Source organism: Cherax quadricarinatus, chromosome 78 (assembly GCF_038502225.1).
Source record: "Cherax quadricarinatus isolate ZL_2023a chromosome 78, ASM3850222v1, whole genome shotgun sequence".
Classification (NCBI taxonomy): domain Eukaryota; kingdom Metazoa; phylum Arthropoda; class Malacostraca; order Decapoda; family Parastacidae; genus Cherax; species Cherax quadricarinatus.
Window position 1 is genome coordinate 3367979 of NC_091369.1, and position 22508 is coordinate 3390486.

At 38.0% G+C, this 22508-nt stretch overlaps 1 protein-coding gene across 1 annotated transcript; it reads left to right on the forward strand.

The window, feature by feature from the left end:
- Positions 1 to 119: 119 nt before the first annotated feature.
- eIF3i (eukaryotic translation initiation factor 3 subunit i) lies at positions 120 to 16304 on the forward strand. The gene is made up of 5 exons (XM_070101572.1): positions 120 to 225; positions 2761 to 2987; positions 5721 to 5893; positions 9423 to 9562; positions 15612 to 16304. Exons 1-5 carry the CDS (start codon positions 223 to 225, stop codon positions 16056 to 16058), a joined length of 990 nt encoding a protein of 329 aa, XP_069957673.1. The 5' UTR covers positions 120 to 222; the 3' UTR covers positions 16059 to 16304.
- Positions 16305 to 22508: the final 6204 nt, after the last annotated feature.

Sequence of the window (22508 nt, forward strand, 5' to 3'; positions counted from 1 at the left end):
TTGTGATTTATCTGTCAAAAAGTCGATTTATAATGAAATAAAATGAATAAATGTAATTTATACATTATAAAGAAATACACAAGGGATTATATAATATATAGGAATAGTTACAAGGGATATAAATAATTTGTGGAGAGTCAGTGACAGCAGTACGAGCTCACACGAAGTTACTTTATTTCTTTATGGTTGAGTAACAGGTATTCCTGCCTCACTCTCTTCACCATGGTGAGTTTAACACAACCTGCATCATCATATGTAATGTTATGTGTATGTTGTGTTAGTGTGTATGAGGAAGATAATGTATTGGTGTTGCACCACATGTTCATCTTCCACCATCACCTTTATTTTCTCTTGTTTCACCCTACAACGTTTTTACTATATATTAAAACCATGTCAACTTGTCGGTTTTATAAACATTTATTCAAACCATATAGTGTGATTTATTTCTAGGCTCCATTTCTCGACGGACTTTATGGACCCCAATGGAAATAACTCGATTTTTTTTTGGTTATTCTAGGTAATCTACATGTATGATAATTTACGTACGTATGATAATTTGCGTATGTATGATAATTTACGTACGTATGATAATTTACGTACGTATGATAATTTACGTAAGTGTTTATGTGTACCTGAGCCTGAATAAACTAAGCTAGCATTAGTTCACATTTTGCAATAGTGTACAACCTGTATACCAGTGGAAATAAATCACTTTGACTTTATTGGGTTATCCTAGGTAATTTAAGTTTGATAATTGTACTTATGTGTATCTGTGTCTAAATACACTTAATGACCCCATTGAAAATAAGCCACTATTTTTTTTTGTGGGGGGAGGGGTTTATCCTATTGAATTTACACATATGCTACTGTGTATGAAAATTTTAGTTACCTGAATTTGTGTAACTGTACATATGTGTACCTGTACTTAAATCTTTCAAGAAACTGGCCATATCCCACCAAGACAGGGTGGCCCAAAAAGAAAAACAAAAGTTTCTCTTCTTAACTTTAGTAATTTATACAGAAGGGGTTACTAGCCCCTTGCTCCTGGCATTTTAGTCGCCTCTTACGACACGCATGGCTTACAGAGGAAGAATTCTGTTCCATCTCCTCTGGTTTCCCTTCAAAATGAATAAATCTTTTGCCTTTTACTGTACTTAAATATAGTTAAAAAATCTTGAAATCTGCAGTGTTCACTCAGTGAGTGAAGTATAGGCTAAATTTTTGCATGAGATGCTATGTATTCTTTGGTCTCTCATTGTGTGTTCTATGGAGTAATGTTGAAATTTATATCAGTAGTTGCATCTGTATATGACCAACATTTATAATAACCTCCACAAATGTTATAGTAAGTTGTTTTACCAAAACTTCCAACAAACTGCTCACAAAAATTATAGTAGTAGTTATACGTTTATTTGGTAGGATGCATAATGAGAACCTTCAAAACTAGGGACACCAAGTGCATGATGATTCTCTTCAAATTGCTTGCTCTCTCTAGGCTGGAATACTGCTGGACACTAACAGCCCCCTTCAAGGCAGGCAAAATTGCTGACCTGGAGAGTGTACAAAGAACTTTCACAGCACACATAAGTACGATAATGCACCTAAATTACTGGGAACAGTTGAAGGCTCTTGATTTGTATTCCCTGGAATGCAGGTGAGAGATATACATGATAATGTACACTTGAAAAATCCCAGAAGGATTAGTACCAAACTTGCACACGAAAATCACTCCCTATGAAAGCAAAAGACTCGGCAGGAGATGCAACATTCCCCCAATGAGAAGCTGGGGCACCGCAAGTACTCTGAGACACAACACAATAAGTGTCAGCGGCCCAAGACTGTTTAACTACCTCCCAGCGTACATAAAGGGGATTACCAATAGACCTCTGGCTGTCTTCAAGAAGGCACTGGATAAGCACCTAAAGTCGGTACCTGACCAGCCGGGCTGTGGTTCGTACGTCAGTTTGCGTGCAGCCAGCAGTAACAGCCTGGTTGAACAGACCCTGATGCAACATGAGGCCTGGTCTCAGACTGGGCCATGGGGGCGTTGACCCCCGCCACCCTCTCCAGGTAAACTCCAGATGAGTACGTACTTGGATGGATGACTGCGTGGGAGCACCGAATGCTGTTGGCATAAATCTTAAAGGACCCCAATCGAAATAAGTCACACTCTGACTTTTTTGGGTTATCCTAGGTTCTCTACACATATGCTGCTATGTATGATAATCTGTGTAACTGTATTTGTGTATACCTGAATAAACTTACTTACCAACATACTCTGTATAACCAGGATGTGAGTTCGGTTGTACATGTACATGAGAGAGTTGGACCTGCTTAGCATGGACAAGTAGGTCTGCTACAGTGCTCTTCCATTCTGATGTTCTTATGTTTATGGAATGTGCTATATTCTTTTACCTGATTGTTATATATGACTTGGCAATAAATTTTATTCCTTTTATAAAATAATTATAAATTTGTAGTTAGGCAAAGCATAGCTATTAGAATAAAAATGTACCATTTTTTGCGGCTTATAAGACTTGTTTTAGTTTCAATGGCTCGGCATTGGACGTAACTGGGAGAGCTATGGCCCACCCCACACCCCAGACTTGTAGCTCCTGTCACTGACCTTCAGTTTATGGAAAGAAAACATGTGTCTAATAAGCCACGAAATATGGTTTATGTAACTACTAGCTAATAGTGCATTACCTCCATGCTCTGAGTTTGTACTCAGTGTCTTCATACTTATTATTTAATTTACAGAAGCCTATAATGCTTCAAGGCCATGAGCGTTCGATAACGCAAATCAAGTTTAACCGAGAAGGGGACCTGCTCTTCTCGGCATCAAAAGACCCCAAACCAAATGTCTGGTATTCTATCAATGGTGAACGTTTGGGCACCTATGATGGCCACTCAGGTGCAGTGTGGTCCATTGATGTCAAATGGGACAGTACATTGTTTGTGACAGGTTCAGCAGATCAAACTATGAGGCAAGTATTTATTTATTATGTTTTTTTCACAGTACCATACTCTACTCTTTATTGCAACTTAATGGAAGTAAACGGTAAGTGGGGTAGGGATGTTGCAGTTCAAATGGCCATTTGGATTGTGATGTCTGGGTGTGAAGTCAGTATTTTGATTATATAAAAAAAAGTGGGAGAGGCATTTTAAGTAGTAAATATTTTGTAAAGTACGTACTTGGATAAAGTGCGCTTTTAGGTGGTGGTGTAGCTGCCCTTCACATACAAATAGTCATACCCTGCTTTGTTATTTCAGCCTACGTCAAATTCGCCTTTATTCCGCTTTTCTAGAGTAAATTTCAGTTCAACGAATGTCATTACGTCCAACTTTGTCGCTCAGCAGTGTTACCTACGTCGTTATTTTTTTAATTGTGTTCATTATTCTTTAAAAAGTATGACTAAAATGTTTTTTTTTTTTTGTGCTCTTTAAGTTTAGCAATACTAGTTATATTCTTTCAAGAGTTATTTACATTAGTTTTACAGTGTTTGTTGTCATTTTAAGGCATTTTTAAGGCATCGTCATTATGATACATTGTTGATACAGAATTGGGTGACACTTTAAGATATGTTGAAAGCCTAGAAAGCCCCTAGTTATGCAGAGCATTTCGGGCAATCTAGGTTAGGTTTTCTTGCAGTTTGGTAGTGTTGTATCTCCTTGGAGTGAGACAGGTCATTTAAGAAACTAATTAGAGTTCCTCAGACTAGGTATGTGATGCAGTTGCCCCATTATATGATATGTAGGGATCTTAGACAGATTTGGTGGGCAGCTGAGCTGGGAGGAAAACCAATTAAGCTTTGGTGTTGGGACCTGACCTTAGAGTTGTTGCGAGGATCCCTTTGGGTCAGAAGCTGTAGTTGTGTGGAATCTCATTATATAAGTCCTCAATTGGAGTTGTCTCCTGGTTTTAGTAGTTTTGCAAGTTACTATTCAGTATTTCATTCTGTAGTAGCCCATTGCCTTCTCTTTCTTGTTGAACCCAGTCTCCCTCATTATTATTATTTTCAGTAGCATTTCTTGAATTAGTGTGTTAAATATCATTATTAAAGTGTAATTTCATATTATTTTTTTTTTTTTTTTATTATCACACCGGCCGATTCCCACCAAGGCAGGGTGGCCCGAAAAAGAAAAACTTTCACCATCATTCACTCCATCACTGTCTTGCCAGAAGGGTGCTTTACACTACAGTTTCAAACTGCAACATTAACACCCCTCCTTCAGAGTGCAGGCACTGTACTTCCCATCTCCAGGACTCAAGTCCGGCCTGCCGGTTTCCCTGAATCCCTTCATTAATGTTACTTTGCTCACACTCCAACAGCACGTCAAGTATTAAAAACCATTTGTCTCCATTCACTCCTATCAAACACGCTCACGCATGCCTGCTGGAAGTCCAAGCCCCTCGCACACAAAACCTCCTTTACCCCCTCCCTCCAACCCTTCCTAGGCCGACCCCTACCCCGCCTTCCTTCCACTACAGACTGATACACTCTTGAAGTCATTCTGTTTCGCTCCATTCTCTCTACATGTCCGAACCACCTCAACAACCCTTCCTCAGCCCTCTGGACAACAGTTTTGGTAATCCCGCACCTCCTCCTAACTTCCAAACTACGAATTCTCTGCATTATATTCACACCACACATTGCCCTCAGACATGACATCTCCACTTCATATATGAGCAGTAAATATCAAATTTGAGTTTGTTTACTTTAGCCCATTATTGGCATACTATTGATAATTTTTACTTAGGTGACAAACCATTTAATTGGGTGTATTAAATGATCTAAATATCTACAGTGTGTTCTACTTTAGTTGTGGTTTAATAAATAATACTGAACTGTCCTGAGAATGCTTGAAACCCTTTAGTCTTTGTGTAATTGGTATTTTGACCAAGTGTCCCTAAGCGAACCAGTACATGTACTCTTAATTAACCCCTAAACGGTCCAAACGTATATATACGTTTTAATTTTCCTGCCTCCAAATATGGCATGATTGCCCTGAGATGCCTGGTCAGCATAGAATGGGTCTTAACACTCGGTGTGCACCATATTAAAAAAATCTGGGACCACTTAGTACCTTGTGCTCTTTTTTTCTATAAAAAATTTTTTTTTGTTTTGTCAAAATATTCGGGGCGCTGCGCAAGTGAACGTATATATACGTTTGGACTGTTTAAAGGTTAAGAGGTATTCGGCAGTTCATTGAGGAAAGAAGGCAGTAGCCTGTCTTTACTCAATACCTATGACGTATCTTACTCTCATATGCACACTTCCGGCAAGACTTCTGTAAAGTGAGTGAGGGTGAATGTTTGTTTTTTTTGAGTTACAGTACCTTGGTAGGAAATGACTTAGGGTATTTACATGAATTATTCAGAGTAGTTGTGGAGTATATCACTTACTCTGTATTTTAATAGTTGGGTGCTGGTAATTATCAAAGACTGATATTAAAATAATTTTTGCAGCATTACAACAATGTGATGAGAAGCAATTATTACCACAATCACTTGCAAAAGGTGAAAGAACACTACATATGTTAAAAAAATTTAAAAACATAATGCAGGAAAAGAAAATGGGATAACTGTACCATCTTTGGGGTTAATATATTTACCTAAAAATTGGTAAGTATTCAAGTTATGTAATTGGTAAATATAATTAGGAGCAAGTTATTAAAATTATCATTCAAATGTAGTGAAATACTTCATTTTATTCCAGAATATGGGATGTTGAAACAGGCTCCAGCTTGTCAAACTTAGAGATGAAGACTTCTGTCCGTGGTGTGAGTTTCTCATACTCTGGCACCATGATTGCATACACTACCGACAAAATGATGGGTCACAATTCAGAGCTTGATATTATTGATGTTCGGGAACCCAATGACATTGATGGTAAGTTGACTTCTGTAATAAATGTTTTGACATTGTAATTTGACATTCTTAGATAGAATTTTAAGTTACTTTTTCTTTGACATATGAGGGAGAGAGCATGGTGAGGAAAGAGGAAGTGTGAAAGGCAGTGTGTCAACTGAGAAATGAAAACCTTTAAAGGGGGATCTGCTTTGATGCAGGTACTATCTCTCGCTTCAGATCAAACATGATTTCCTCCCATATCCATACCGCAGTGGGTCATACTCACTCTGGGGGGAGGGGGTATCTGTTAAGAACATAAGAACCCATGATTGTAGCAGTGACAACAATTTTCGGATTTAAGGGATGAAACGAGCTGTATCCAAAAATAAATTTACACAGCAGACTTCAACAATTATTGATAATTAAGGATGTAATGGACTTTGTTAAATCTGGAATTGCCTGTAAAATTAATGGTAATTCTGATTTAATGTACAGTCTGCTTAATCCAAATTGAATTTACCCAGCAATCTTTGAAAATAATGGACAGTTTTGAATTTCTTTAAATCTGGGTCTCTAATTGAAGTATTAAAATATATTGTATATTCCTGCACCTGCTAAACTTGTCATGTCAGTAATAGGAGCTTTACAGGAATTCATTTTACACTGTTAACCCTTTCAGGGTTTCTGACGTACTAGTACGGCTTACGCACCAGGGTTATTGACGCACTAGAATTCCTAAATTCTAGTGCCTTCAAATCTAGTGAGAGAAAGCTGGTAGGCCTACATATGAAAGAATGGGGCTATGTGGTCAGTGTGCACAGTATAAAAAATCCTGCAGCACATAGTGCATAATGAGAAAAAAAAAAAAACTCCGACCGTGTTTTTGGTTTAAAACATGGATTTTGCAGTGCATTTTCGTATGGTATTTATGGTTGTATTCTAGTTTTCCTGGTCTCAATTTATCGAATGGAAGACATATTACAGAAATTGAGATGATTTTGATTGATTTCGGAATGTAAAGTACATTGAAATTGAGCTCAAAGTAGCAGAAATGTTCGATTTTTACCAAATTTCAAAAGTAAACAAATCATGCCAAGCATCCAACTGGTGAGTCTAACATTCTTTCACAAGTGCACTGATATTATGTATACCATTTCTACACCATTTCTACACTAATGCAGTAGTCTGCATAACAGTAAATCTTCTATTTTTTGTGAGAATAAAAATTCAAAGTGGAAAGCAAAAGAGATGTAAGAGGGGCCTGGGGATGTGACTAATGAACAGAGAAAATGTTATTTTAGTACCAGGAATGTCTGTCTTGCTTATGCTGGACCCTATTTGGAAATTGGCATCTTCTGAAATTTGTGTGAAATTGGTAAAATTGCCAATTTCTGACCACTTTATTAGATACTCGAAATCGGTAAATGGGTGGTTTCTTGTACTCGTTTGATAGAAAAAATGGAGTTCTAGCGAAATAGATATGATTGTTGTCGACAAGTACACTGAAATTGGCCTAAAACAGGGCTCAGTGGGCAAAATCACTGATGCGTCAACATCGTCGAGACCGCTAACTTCGCGAGAGCATAATTCTGTAAGTTTTCCATCAAATTTCATAATTTTGGTGTCATTATGATTGAGAAAAGATTCTCTATCATTTCATAAGTTTTTTTTTTTTTTTTTTTTTCCAAAAAGATTTTCGACTCTGAGAACAAGTTTAGGAGAGGGCCTCTCGACCCTGGAAGGGTTAAGGTGGTGTCCCAGTCCATGTTCTGATCGGCATCCACTCCTGCATATATGGCACATCATTTTTTAATACACAGGCCATTTCCCACTGAGGTAGGGTAACTCAAAAGAAGAAACACTTTCATCATCATTCACTCTATCGCTGTCTTGTCAGAGACATCCCAATACAACGGGTCAGATGCCCCTCCAAACTACAAATATCCCCACCCCCCTGCAGAGTGCAGGTATTGTACTGCCCACCTTCAGGAATCAAGTCCAACTAACTTGTTTCACTGAATCCCTTCACAAAATCTTACCTTGCTTACACTCCAACAGCTCGTCAAGTTTCAAAAACCAATTCACTCCACTTGCTCTTTTCTGATACATTCATGCATGCTTACTGGATGTTCAAGCCCCTCACACGCAAAACCTCCTTTACCCCCTCCCACTCCAACCTTTCCTAGGATGGCCCCTACCCCACTTTCCCTTCACTAGATTTATACACCCCTCATAGTCATCCTGTTTTGCTCCATCCTCTCTAAATGTCCAAACCATGTCAACAAATCCTCCTCAGCCCTTTGGATAATACTTTTAGTAGCCCTGCACTTCCTCCTAATCTCCAAACTACAAATTCTCTGCATGTTGTTTACACCACACATTGCTTTCAGGCAGCACATCTCCACTGCCTCCAGCCTCCTCCTTGCTGCAACATTCGCAACTCATGTTTCACATCCATATAGTTTTGGTGCCACTATACTCCCATACATTTCCTTTTTTCCCTTGTCAGTTCTATATTTCAGTTGTCTTTCATATACCTATCGGCTGACAAATTCACTGCCAAATATCTGAACGCATTTACTTCCTCCTCCATACTTCCTCCTTTGAGTCTGATATCTAATCTTTCATTACCTGAATTGTTACCCCCATCACCTTGTTCTTTCCTCTGTTCACTTTAAATTTCCTTTTTGTACATGCCCTCCCAACTACATCGACCAACCTTTGCAACTTCTCTTCAGAATCTCCCAAAAGCACAGCCCTCAACATAAAGAAACTGTAACAACTCCCATTTTGTATTAGATTCTGCATATTTTAACCCCCCCCTTCTCCCCACCACACTAGCATTCACTTCTTTTACAACCCCATATACTTATAAATATGCTAAACCACTATGGTGACATCACGCATTCCTGTTTAAGGCCTTCTTTTACCGGAAAATAATCTCCCTCTCTCTTACATACTACCCCTAATCTGAACCTCGCTATCCTCGTAAACTATATAGGTTTTGCTACTATCAGCGGTTTCAGTATCTGTGGCAGGTCCTTGGAACTTATCCCCCATGGATATGGGGTCTTACTGTAGTTAACTGTTAATGCAAATAATACATCAGTGGAATTATATACAGCCTCTCCTCACTTAGCGATGTACTCGTTTACGAATGCCTTGGACTTACGATGGGCTCTCTGACCAATATGCATGCCTAAATAATGTATGTTAGAGCTGATTTCCTCTATTCTGTTCATTACAATATACAGTACACTACTATATGAACATTTATAAATATGCCAGAAATGTTATAAATGGTGCAAAGGTGACATTAAAACAATATCAATTATAGTTGACACAAACCCACTACCATTATAGTATGCTCCTCACTTAGCAACGAATTTGTTTACCAATGTGGTCTTAGGAATGGAACTCCGTCGTTGAGTGAGGAGAGGCTGTATTTCCTGAGGTAGTATGTTCAGGATAGTTATTTGCATGAGAGTAGGGGTGAAGCTCCACTCTAGAATTAGAACTTTAAATCTTGTATTAATTTATTTAAGACAAAATTTGTACATTTCATTAGCAACGCCAATAATGAAGACGCAGGTGACTCCTAACTATGCCAAGGCATTGTCAGTTCTCTGGGGACCTTTGGATGAGTATGTAGTGACTGGCCATGAGGACGGGTGCATCATCAAGTGGGACATGCGCACTGGTAAAAAGGTAAGTCTAAGAAGGCAAATGACTAGAAAACTTGAGGGAGATGGACAAGAATGCACTCTTTTAAAAAAAATTTCTTTAAAAATTTTTGGCCTTTTGATCTTGATACAGGTTCAAGGATTGAAATATTTTTAATGAAGTCCAAAGTTAGTGCATTCTTGTCTGTCCCTCAAATTAGGACATCTCCAGTTTTTCTAATGCTGTAATACTGTGAATAATTTAGTTTAGTGTTCATTGAATTTAATAGACTTTGAGATACAAAATGGCTAAGAATGTATGTTTTTTTTTTTTTTTCCCCCCAACAAGTCGGCCATCTCCCACCGAGGCAGGGTGACCCAAAAAAAGAAAGAAAATCCCCAAAAAGAAAATACTTTCATCATCATTCAACACTTTAACCACACTCGCACATTATCACTGTTTTTGCAGAGGTGCTCAGAATACAACAGTTTAGAAGCATATACGTATAAAGATACACAACATATCCCTCCAAACTGCCAATATCCCAAACCCCTCCTTTAAAGTGCAGGCATTGTACTTCCCATTTCCAGGACTCAAGTCCGACTATATGAAAATAACCGGTTTCCCTGAATCCCTTCACTAAATATTACCCTGCTCACACTCCAACAGATCGTCAGGTCCCAAGTACCATTCGTCTCCATTCACTCCTATCTAACACGCTCATGCACGCTTGCTGGAAGTCCAAGCCCCTTTCCCACAAAACCTCCTTTACCCCCTCTCTCCAACCCTTTCGAGGACGACCCCTACCCCGCATTCCTTCCCCTATAGATTTATATGCTTTCCATGTCATTCTACTTTGATCCATTCTCTCTAAATGACCAAACCACCTCAACAACCCCTCTTCTGCCCTCTGACTAATACTTTTATTAACTCCACACCTTCTCCTAATTTCCACACTCCGAATTTTCTGCATAATATTTACACCACACATTGCCCTTAAACAGGACATCTCCACTGCCTCCAACCGTCTCCTCGCTGCTGCATTTACCACCCAAGCTTCACACCCATATAAGAGTGTTGGTACTACTATACTTTCATACATTCCCTTCTTTGCCTCCAAAGATAACGTTTTTTGACTCCACATATACCTTAACGCACCACTCACCTTTGTTCCCTCATCAATTCTATGATTAACCTCATCCTTCATAAATCCATCCGCTGACACGTCAACTCCCAAGTATCTGAAAACATTCACTTCTTCCATACTCCTCCTCCCCAATTTGATATCCAATTTTTCTTTATCTAAATCATTTGACACCCTCATCACCTTACTCTTTTCTATGTTCACTTTCAACTTTCTACCTTTACACACATTCTCAAACTCATCCACTAACCTTTGCAATTTTTCTTTAGAATCTCCCATAAGCACAGTATCATCAGCAAAAAGTAACTGTGCCAATTCCCATTTTGAATTTGATTCCCCATAATTTAATCCCACCCCTCTCCCAAACACCCTAGCATTTACTTCCTTTACAACCCCATCTATAAATATATTAAACAACCATGGTGACATTACACATCCCTGTCTAAGACCTACTTTTACCGGGAAGTAGTCTCCCTCTCTTCTACACACCCTAACCTGAGCCTCACTATCCTCATAAAAACTCTTTACAGCATTTAATAACTTACCACCTATTCCATATACTTGCAACATCTGCCACATTGCTCCTCTATCCACTCTATCATATGCCTTTTCTAAATCCATAAATGCAATAAAAACTTCCCTATCTTTATCTAAATACTGTTCACATATATGCTTCAATGTGAACACCTGATCTACACATCCCCTACCCACTCTGAAACCTCCTTGCTCATCCGCAATCCTACATTCTGTCTTACCTCTAATTCGTTCAATTATAACCCTACCGTACACTTTTCCTGGTATACTCAGTAAGCTTATTCCTCTATAATTTTTACAGTCTCTTTTGTCCCCTTTCCCTTTATATAAAGGGACTATACATGCTCTCCGCCAATCCCTAGGTACCTTCCTCTCTTTCATACATTTATTAAACAAAAGTACCAACCACTCCAACACTATATCCCCCCCCCTGCTTTTAACATTTCTGTCATGATCCCATCAGTTCCAGCTGCTTTACCCCCTTTCATTTTACGTAATGCCTCACGTACCTCCCCCACACTTACATTCTGCTCTTCTTCACTCCTAAAAGATGGTATACCTCCCTGACCAGTGCATGAAATTACTGCCTCTGTTTCTTCCTTAACATTTAAAAGTTCCTCAAAATATTCTCACCATCTACCCAATACCTCCATCTCCCCATCTACTAACTCCCCTACTCTGTTTTTAACTGACAAATCCATATTTTCCCTAAGCTTTCTTAACTTGTTTAACTCACTCCAAAATTTTTTCTTATTTTCATTAAAATTTCTTGACAGTGCCTCTCCCACTCTATCATCTGCTCTCCTTTTGCACTCTCTCACCACTCTCTTTACCTTTCTTTTACTCTCCATATACTCTGCTCTTCTTATAACACTTCTGCTTTGTAAAAACCTCTCATAAGCTACCTTTTTCTCTTTTATCACACCCTTTACTTCATCATTCCACCAATCACTCCTCTTTCCTCCTGCCCCCACCCTCCTATAACCACAAACTTCTGCCCCACATTCTAATACTGCATTTTTAAAACTATTCCAACCCTCTTCAACCCCCCCACTACTCATCTTTGCACTAGCCCACCTTTCTGCCAATAGTCGCTTATATCTCACCCGAACTTCCTCTTCCCTTAGTTTATACACTTTCACCTCCCTCTTACTTGTTGTTGCCACCTTCCTCTTTTCCCATCTACCTCTTACTCTAACTGTAGCTACAACTAAATAATGATCCGATATATCAGTTGCCCCTCTATAAACATGTACATCCTGGAGCCTACCCATCAACCTTTTATCCACCAATACATAATCTAATAAACTACTTTCATTACGTGCTACATCATACCTTGTATATTTATTTATCCTCTTTTTCATAAAATATGTATTACTTATTACCAAATTTCTTTCTACACATAGCTCAATTAAAGGCTCCCCATTTACATTTACCCCTGGCACCCCAAATTTACCTACTACTCCCTCCATAACATTTTTACCCACTTTAGCATTGAAATCCCCAACCACCATTACTCTCACACTTGATTCAAAACTCCCCACGCATTCACTCAACATTTCCCAAAATCTCTCTCTCTCCTCTACACTTCTCTCTTCTCCAGGTGCATACACACTTGTTATAACCCACTTTTCACATCCAATCTTTATTTTACTCCACATAATCCTTGAATTAATACATTTATAGTCCCTCTTTTCCTGCCATAGCTTATCCTTCAACATTATTGCTACTCCTTTAGCTCTAACTCTATTTGAAACCCCTGACCTAATCCCATTTATTCCTCTCCACTGAAACTCTCCCACCCCCTTCAGCTTTGTTTCACTTAAAGCCAGGACATCCAGCTTCTTCTCATTCATAACATCCACAATTCATCTCTTTCTTATCATCTGCACAACATCCACGCACATTCAGACTTCCCACTTTGACAATTTTCTTCTTCTTATTCTTTTTAGTAATCTTTACAGGAAAAGGGGTTACTAGCCCATTGTTCCCGGCATTTTAGTTGACTTTTACAACACGCATGGCTTATGGAGGAAAGATTCTTATTCCACTTCCCCATGGATATAAAAGGAAAATTAATATGACCAAGAACTATTAAGATAAAATCAAAGAAAACTCAGATGAGTGTGTATAAATAAATGTGTACATGTATGTGTAGTGTGACCTAAGTGTAAGTAGAAGTAGCAAGACATGCCTGTAATCTTGCATATTTATGAGACAGACAAAAGACATCAGCAATCCTACCATCATGTAAAACAATCACAGGCTTTCGTTTTACACTCACTTGGCAGGACGGTAGTACCTCCCTGGGTGGTTGCTGTCTACCAACCTACTACCTGTATGTATGTGTGTGTATATGTATGTGTGTATACATAATTTTTATTGCACCAGCCATTTCCCACCAAGGAAGGGGGATTTAGAAAAGGTAACATTTGTCATCATTCATTCCTTATTTGTCTTGTCAGAAGTATGCAGATATCACAGTTCAAATGACCATCTGAACTTTAACATCCCCACCTCTGCTTCAGGATTCAGGCACTGAATTGTAGTTCCCACCTCCAGGACTCAAGCTTGGCTAAATGGTTGCCCTGAATCCCCTCATAAATGTTACTCTGCTTATGCTCCAACAACACTTCATCCTAAAAACCACTTGTCTCCACTCAGATCTAATGTTCACTCACACGTGCTTACTTAAAGCCCCTGTGTTAGGGATGACCACTATCCTTCTTACCTTCCACCCTAGATTTATACAGCATCCAATTATGCTCCAGCCTTTCCTGGTGGGAAATTACTGATGTATTAAAAAAAGTAGGACCTGATACCGAATTAACATACAAAGTTCAGTTTGTGAAGTAGTTTTTATTGTAGTGTATAAATTACAGCACTGCAGTTCACTGCATGATAATTATACACAGTTTTCGTAAATTTTGCGTATAAATTTTGCTTGAGGTAGTTTTTATTTAATTTGTGTAGCAAGTGTTTTGCAGCATAAAATGTTACTGTACTTCTTTATACTTTACTAACATTAACAATACATATTTTGTTTACCATTAATACAGTATGTTGGGTAGGATTTTTTTTTCATTTTTGAAAACATTATAATTTCTGATATTTTGTGCACTTCAGGAAAAACAGCTAGGGTATGAATGAGGGCGAATGTTTTCCCTGTTTCAGTTGCCCTCCCTTTATGGGAAAGTATATTTGCACACATTACTACTGTGGAGCCCATAATGTACACAGGATTTCTGGCAGGCCCAAAATTGAAACAGAAAATTTTAATTTGGCTTTAATAAAGTATATGGTTAATAATAATAATGATGCCCATGCAGTTCTGAAAAACAACTAGGGAATAAGTGATTGTGAATGTGTTTTCCTTGTTTAGATTACCTTGTCTTGTGTTTAAAAAAAAATTCATTCAAATTTGGCAATAGTAGTCAGTTTACATTACAGTTGAGTCTGTAAATTCACAGGGATTGGGTTCCTGGAGGTGAAGATGGTACCAGAACCATAGATAATAAGAAATTTTGCAAGTCCAAATTATTGACATAGTTTTAACCCATTAAATACTTATCTAATCTGCTTCATTTTGACATTCATAGGAGAGAATGAAAACATTTTAAGTGAAATCCTGTAGATTTTCAACTTAGGGGCTGTGCACCAAGCAAAAAGATAATGAGTGCTAAGAAAAAAAATTCTGCACATTTTGTTTAAACTTAGGGCTCATTTTGTATTTAATATTTGTATATTTAATATATGTTGTGTATCTTTATATGTGTATGCTTCTAGACTGTTGTATTCTGAGCACCTCTGCAAAAACAGTGATAATGTGCGAGTGTGGTGAAAGTGTTGAATGATGATGAAAGTATTTTCTTTTTGGGGATTTTCTTTCTTTTTTTTGGGTCACCCTGCCTCGGTGGGAGACGGCCGACTTGTTGAAAAAAAAAAAAAAAATTTGTAATAAATCACAAGTCTGGTTAATATTGATATTTACAAGAAATAATGATCATAATAGTGATTTGGCATGAGCAAGCCATTGAGTCAGACTGCTGTTGGATAATTAATGTATTTGCTGGTTGGTTTTCAATACTCTTGGATGATCCAAATTTGTAAATACGGAACTTCACAAATTTGTAGGATCAATTTTATTTTGAAGTATCGAAGACAGCTCCATTTATAATAATTTCCTTAACATTCTAACCTCCAGTCTTGATATAATTCCTTTATGTAATCTTTAAAGGTACAGAAATATGGTGACCCCACCGTCTGGCACCCAGCGAGGTAAACAGTGTTTTGCTTCATATGCTAAAGTGGAAAGGAGATTGAACTGAAGGATTATCCTTTACTTTCCACTAAAGGCTACGTGCCTCACCTCCCTATGAATGCAGGAAATAACAATGAATGTTGTAAATTTTTCAGATGGAAGTTGGACAAGAACACACCAAGCTGATAAAAGATATGCAACTAAGCCATGATGGTATGATGCTGATCACTGCTAGTAAAGACACGACTGCACGTCTTTGGGACTTAGCCACTCTTGAACCTCTAAAAATGTACAAGACAGACAGACCTGTCAACTCTGCTTCAATATCTCCTCTAGTAGATACATATCCTCATGTTGTCATGGGTGGTGGTCAGGAAGCAATGGACGTTACAACAACATCGTCTAGAATTGGCAAGTTCGACGCACGCTTCTTCCACCTTGTATTTGAAGAAGAATTTGCTCGCGTAAAAGGTCATTTTGGTCCTATTAACTCTATATCATTTCACCCTAATGGAAGAGGGTATGCCAGTGGAGGAGAAGATGGATATGTTCGGGTACATGTGTTTGATGATGCTTATTATCAATTTAAATTTGATTTCTAATAAGATCAGATATTGTTAAACTCAGCAATAAAGAAGGCCAGATAAAAACTTTATAGCCTTCATTTTACAGCACTCCTTATTAGGGAGATTGAAGAGCAGATTGATCTACCACATACCCAGGAAAGTGTATAAGGTAGGTATATCATTTGTATGTAAATTGGAAGTTAATACGTATTTAGATTTTGTATGATCCAAATGAAATCATCTCTTATATTATTATTCCTGAATAAATGTAATTTCAGAAGACATAGTTATTTACAAAACCAAGGAAGTAATTCTGTGACATTGGTGCTTTATATGTGTTGAAATGTTTTGGTCAGTGAGAAAGAATGAATCGAGATAAGTTGATCAAGAGGGTGCATAATCCAGGGTGGGTGGATGGTGGTGTAAGGGTATCCCAATAAGGATTGGAAGGCACTGTTACTGGTAGGGGCTTTGGCATCCAGCAGGCATGTATGAACATATTGAATTGCAGTGAATGGAGGCTGGTGGCTTTTGACATTTGATGTGCAGTTGCTTTAGGTGTCTTTCCAGAAGTGCATGAACATCACAGTTAGTGATCCACCAAACAGTGACATTACCAAAAAAGATACTTATGTACAGTGCAGGACATTTATTAAAGAGAAACATTTAGCCATGAGTGGCTACTTCAGTTAAGACTGAAAAAGCCACTGATGGTGAAATGTATCCTTTAGTATGTTCTCAACAGTACTTGCACTTTTTTCGCATCTCGGTATCGCCTGTCGTTACTGTATGATCTTCGTCAAAAGAATCATTTGCCAGATAACCCCAGTTAAGACTAGACAGGTGTTCCCTAAGCCCATTTTAATTGGCCAAATGAAAATCAGACCTTAACTGTACATATTATCCTTTTTCTCATAATATTAAAAGTAACAGAATTGTGATCACATGTGCCAAACTCTTCAGTGATCTCCAGATAATTTACAAGGGTTTTCTTTTTTGACAAAATCAGGTCAGGTCTGTTACAAACTGTTTCAAAAAGTAGTCCTTCCAGAAAGCCAAAGAAGTCCAGTCAGTTTGACTAAAGTTAAATTTCCTAATATTACTGTTTTCATATCTAGAACCCCTAACAATTTCATCCCAAAGGAGTCTCCCTCTCTCGCTTTCTTAGTTTGGGGATTGGTATATTACACCTAAAATAGATTTTTCTTTCCCTTCAAGAAATTCTACCCAAACAGATTCTCTGTCCATTGATTTTTATACCTATTTTATGTAACAATTCATGTTATCTTGGACATATGTGGCATTACCACACCCTCTCCTGTTATTTCTATCAACATGGAACAACTTAAATCCGTGAATGTGGCATTAGGAAATTACATCTCGGTTATTTGCAATAGCAATGTTTCCTGCACAAATAACCAGACATAATTCTTTTATCTTATTCCATAAGAGTTAGTGGGGAAATAACTAATTGTAACCTGTAACCCTTAAGGGTTGCAGTTGATTCATAAAAAACTATTGTAACTGAGTTATTTAGCTGATCATTAATCTTCTGTTTCAGCTTCTTGGGCCATTAATTCTATTTCTTTGTGCAGGCGTACCTTGTTAATATGGCGCTAGCTTAAGAATGCTTTGTTAATACGGCGCTCACTTTAGAGTGCTTTGCTAATTTGGCACTTTTCAATTATATTCATGTTTATTAGTTTGGGCACTTGATTTTTGGCAATTTTCAATTTTTTTATTTATTATTTTTACTTTTGCATCTTTTTTTAGGTCTTGTGCTATTCATACTATAAAAGCCTGAAAATGCATTTTTAAACTTTTATATGCACTGGCAATTGGAAAAAAAAAAAAGCTGTGATTTGCTTTTTGATGGTGGTCTGGAACCTAACCTGCTGTATTAGCAAGGTATGCCAGTACTGTAATTGAAAACTCCAAATACATTTCCCTCATGAAATTCCCATGTTATCTGAGAGGCAGGGGAAACATAACAGTGGTACCTTGGGATACAAACATCTCAAAACGTGAACAATTATGTAAGTGCTTTTGTAAGTGTATTTTTGGGGGGTCTGAAATGGATTAATCTAATTTACATTATTCCTTATGGGAACAAATTCGTTCGGTATCAGTACTTGAACAGCCTTCTGGAACGAAATAAGTTCATATCCCGAGTTACCACTTTACTCCATACCTAATTTTTGTTAATTTTTGGGATGATAAAATTGATAACTATGCATTGTAGTCATGAGTGATTGGCTTCCTTCTCTTACTCTGATTTTTTTTTTTAACCTCCCTCTTCCATTCCCTCCAGTTCTCCTGAGATGTGAACATTTTTTAAGCACATGGTCACCCTGCCTTGCTGGGAGAGACAGAAAAGAAAAAACAAAAGTTTTTCTTTTACATTTAGTAATTTGTACAGTGGTTATTAGCCCCTTGCTCCCAGCATTTTAGTTGTCTCATGACTCATGGCTTACAGAGGAAGAATTCTTCCCCACTTTCCCTTGGAGCTGAGAAGTGAACTATTGCCAGTAATTTCCTCTAATAATATCTTTTCCTTGCATTTTTTTATCAAAGATAGTTTTCGATTTTTATTTTTAACATTGGCTGTCTCCTACTGAGGTAGGGTGACCCAACAAAGGAAAAAAACACTTTCACTTATTCAGTTACCGTCTTGCCAGAAGTGCACTAACATCATGTTTCAGATGACCCTCCAGAATACAGCATCCCCACTAGTCCTTTAGAGTGGAAGCACTGTACTTACCTTCTCCAGAACTAATGACTGGCTAACAGTTTCTCTGAATCCCTTAATAGATGTTACCTTTCTCACATTCCAAAAGCATGTCAGATCATAACAAGCATTTACCTCCACTCCTGTCTAGCATGTTAGACAAGGTAAGATTTGTCAGACAGCATGATGTGGGTCTTAGTCATATGATGACCCACTGCTGGAGCTTTCAGTCATCTGACTGAGGCCTTCTGCTGGCTTAACTGTTAAACCTCTTTAAAAATTATGGTAATGATTTATAACCATTTTTTTCATGCTTACACAAGCCTATTGGCTGTCCAAGCCCCTAGTTGTAGATGTGATTGATAATATAGATTTACCCCTTCAGGTTTAGTGCTTCATTTGATTATATTATTCATAATATGGAAACAACTGCTAATGAGATCATGAGAGTAAAAATCAGAGGCAATGAGGAAAAATCTCCATGATACAAGTGTCTGTTGCAGACTGTATTTCAATGTTTGAATACTTCCTACTGTCACTGACTTCAACAGCAGCTTCATTATAGGTAATTTTGCTTTCCAATACTAAGAGATTAGCATCTTCTTGTCAGTATAATGTAAACAAAACATGCTTGTTTTGAGGAGTACATATGCCTTGACACATTTGTAAAATTCTAAGACCAGGTGGGACACAAAGTGCATCATGGAGTAGCGCTAACTTATTCGTAAGTAAACAATGAAACAAAGACCTGTTGTTCCACCATCAGCGGTCAGGGTGTTGAACTACCAGGAAGATTCCTTATTCATTCCAAATTTATTGCAATTTCATGATAATAGTGGAATTCAACCAGTAAACACTATGTAGGTATAATCTAGGCTAGCCCAATATGGAAGAAATCTCTGAAGATGTATGTAAGCACAAGAAAGTGATCAGGTTTTATTTCCTATTTTACTGTGGTATTTTTTCAGTCTAACAATATGACCTATTTTTACATTTCCATAGTTATTAAACCATGAAATAATTGTAATATAAGATTTCCTTGTGAATATATTTTACTGCGATCTGGAAGGCACACAGGCACTCAGAAATTGCATTATGAAAGTTAAGACACATGTGCAACATCTGGATATCTTTATTGTAGACGTTTCGCCATCCAGTGGCTTTATCAATACAGATTCTAGGACATAATAGGAAGACAGTAGAACTATATACAAAAGATGAGGTAATCAGTCCCTCGGCCTTGGAGTTAGTGTTCACAGCATCGTGGTGGAGGAGAATCTGGAGCAAAGGCAAGAAGACTGGCGGTTATATAGGCGTCAGTGGATAGGGACGGGCAGCAGACGAGGGCATAGTCACTGGTAGGCGGGATTCCCCAGTGGAAGTAGGTCCTTCCCAAAGAGATGGGTTAGTTGCAGCAGCCGTGAAGAAGGTCTTGTAGATGTCCTCTTGCCTTTGCTCCAGATTCTCCTCCACCACGATGCTGTGAACACTAACTCCAAGGCCGAGGGACTGATTACCTCATCTTTTGTATATAGTTCTACTGTCCTAGAATCTGTATTGATAAAGCCACTGGATGGCGAAACGTCTACAATAAAGATATCCAGATGTTGCACATGTGTCTTAACTTTCATATTGTCGGTATTTTATACCTTTCTTGCACAATTGCATTATGTATATAATCCAGGATATTCCCTGGACAAGAATCTTTCCTCTGTAAGCCATGCCTGTTATAAACAACTAAAATGCTGGGATCAGAGGGCTAGTAACCCTTATATGTCAAAAGAATGTTTTTTTTTTTTTTTTTTTTGGGGGGGGGGGTCACCCTGCCTTGGTGGGAGACAGCTGGTGCATTGAAAAAATTTACCAGGGTTAACCCAGTGTAGTCATTGTGACTATATTTCCATGTTTTGAGAAATAATATACCTTGAAACAGTTGTAATATCATAAGTAGTCTTGTACATAGTGTTAGAAGACCAGACCTGTAAAAAAATAGGATTTTTTTTTTTTTTTTTTTTTTTTTTTTTTTTTTTTTTTTTGCTCCAGTTTATACTGTATATTCCAAGTGGAGCAACATCAGGCTATGCATTACCCCATGTATGAAGTACAGAAATACTTTGAAACATATCGAAGGAACTAATGCTTCAATAAATTATAGAATGTAAATATTGCTGGTGAACTTATGCCACTGTTACCAACAAGCGATCATTTTTTCACCAACTTCAACATACCATAAAATCTAATTATTTTTTTATCAGAATCCACTTAGCTTGGTCTTATTAAATTCATAAAAATGCATTCTTTCAATCTACAAGGAAAAACTTTTTAAAAAATAAATCAACAAGTCATTATCACCCATGCCATACTAAGTAACTTTTACTGGAAAACACCAAACAGGGTCATTGAAGCTTAAACCTTGGGTAGCTTAAAATATAGGTTGGTCAAATATTCAAGTGAAAGGGTTAATTAAATTTTATGATAAAATGTATTTTTTTTTTGTTCCAAAATGCTTTGCATATCAAGGGGGGCTCTATAAAGTACATGTAGTAATATATCTTGGATTGTATAAATATACTGTATTCCACTTTTATTTTTTATTATCACACTGGCCGATTCCCATCAAGGCAGGGTGGCCCGAAAAAGAAAAACTTTCACCATCATTCACTCCATCACTGTCTTGCCAGAAGGGTGCTTTACACTACAGTTTTTAAACTGCAACATTAACACCCCTCCTTCAGAGTGCAGGCACTGTACTTCCCATCTCCAGGACTCAAGTCCGGCCCGCCGGTTTCCCTGAACCCCTTCATAAATGTTACTTTGCTCACACTCCAACAGCACGTCAAGTATTAAAAACCATTTGTCTCCATTCACTCCTATCAAACACGCTCACGCATGCCTGCTGGAAGTCCAAGCCCCTCGCACACAAAACCTCCTTTACCCCCTCCCTCCAACCTTTCCTAGGCCGACCCCTACCCCGCCTTCCTTCCACTACAGACTGATACACTCTTGAAGTCATTCTGTTTCGCTCCATTCTCTCTACATGTCCGAACCACCTCAACAACCCTTCCTCAGCCCTCTGGACAACAGTTTTGGTAATCCCGCACCTCCTCCTAACTTCCAAACTACGAATTCTCTGCATTATATTCACACCACACATTGCCCTCAGACATGACATCTCCACTGCCTCCAGCCTTCTCCTTGCTGCAACATTCATCACCCATGCTTCACACCCATATAAGAGCGTTGGAAAAACTATACTCTCATACATTCCCCTCTTTGCCTCCAAGGACAAAGTTCTTTGTCTCCACAGACTCCTAAGTGCACCACTCACCCTTTTCCCCTCATCAATTCTATGATTCACCTCATCTTTCATAGACCCATCCGCTGACACGTCCACTCCCAAATATCTGAATACATTCACCTCCTCCATACTCTCTCCCTCCAATCTGATATCCAATCTTTCATCACCTAATCTTTTTGTTATCCTCATAACCTTACTCTTTCCTGTATTCACTTTTAATTGTCTTCTTTTGCACACCCTACCAGATTCATCCACCAACCTCTGCAACTTCTATTATTATAATCAGAAAGAAGCACTAAACCACAAGGGTCATACAGTGTTCCACTTTATAGAATAGTTTTTTGTTAAACATAGGTAATATACCTTTAACAAAGTGGGTGATAATGAGTGGTAGTATTTTTTTTAGTTTTGGGCGAGATCCCCCTGGATTATTTTTATTTTTAGCGTTTAAGAAAATTTT

What these genes read in the sequence shown, in the direction of transcription:
- eIF3i (XM_070101572.1), top strand. An exon ending in GGAACCCAATGACATTGATG is followed by an intron (nt 5,894 to 9,422) that starts GTAAGTTGACTT and finishes ACATTTCATTAG; the next exon opens with CAACGCCAATAATGAAGACG. An exon ending in ACATGCGCACTGGTAAAAAG is followed by an intron (nt 9,563 to 15,611) that starts GTAAGTCTAAGA and finishes TAAATTTTTCAG; the next exon opens with ATGGAAGTTGGACAAGAACA.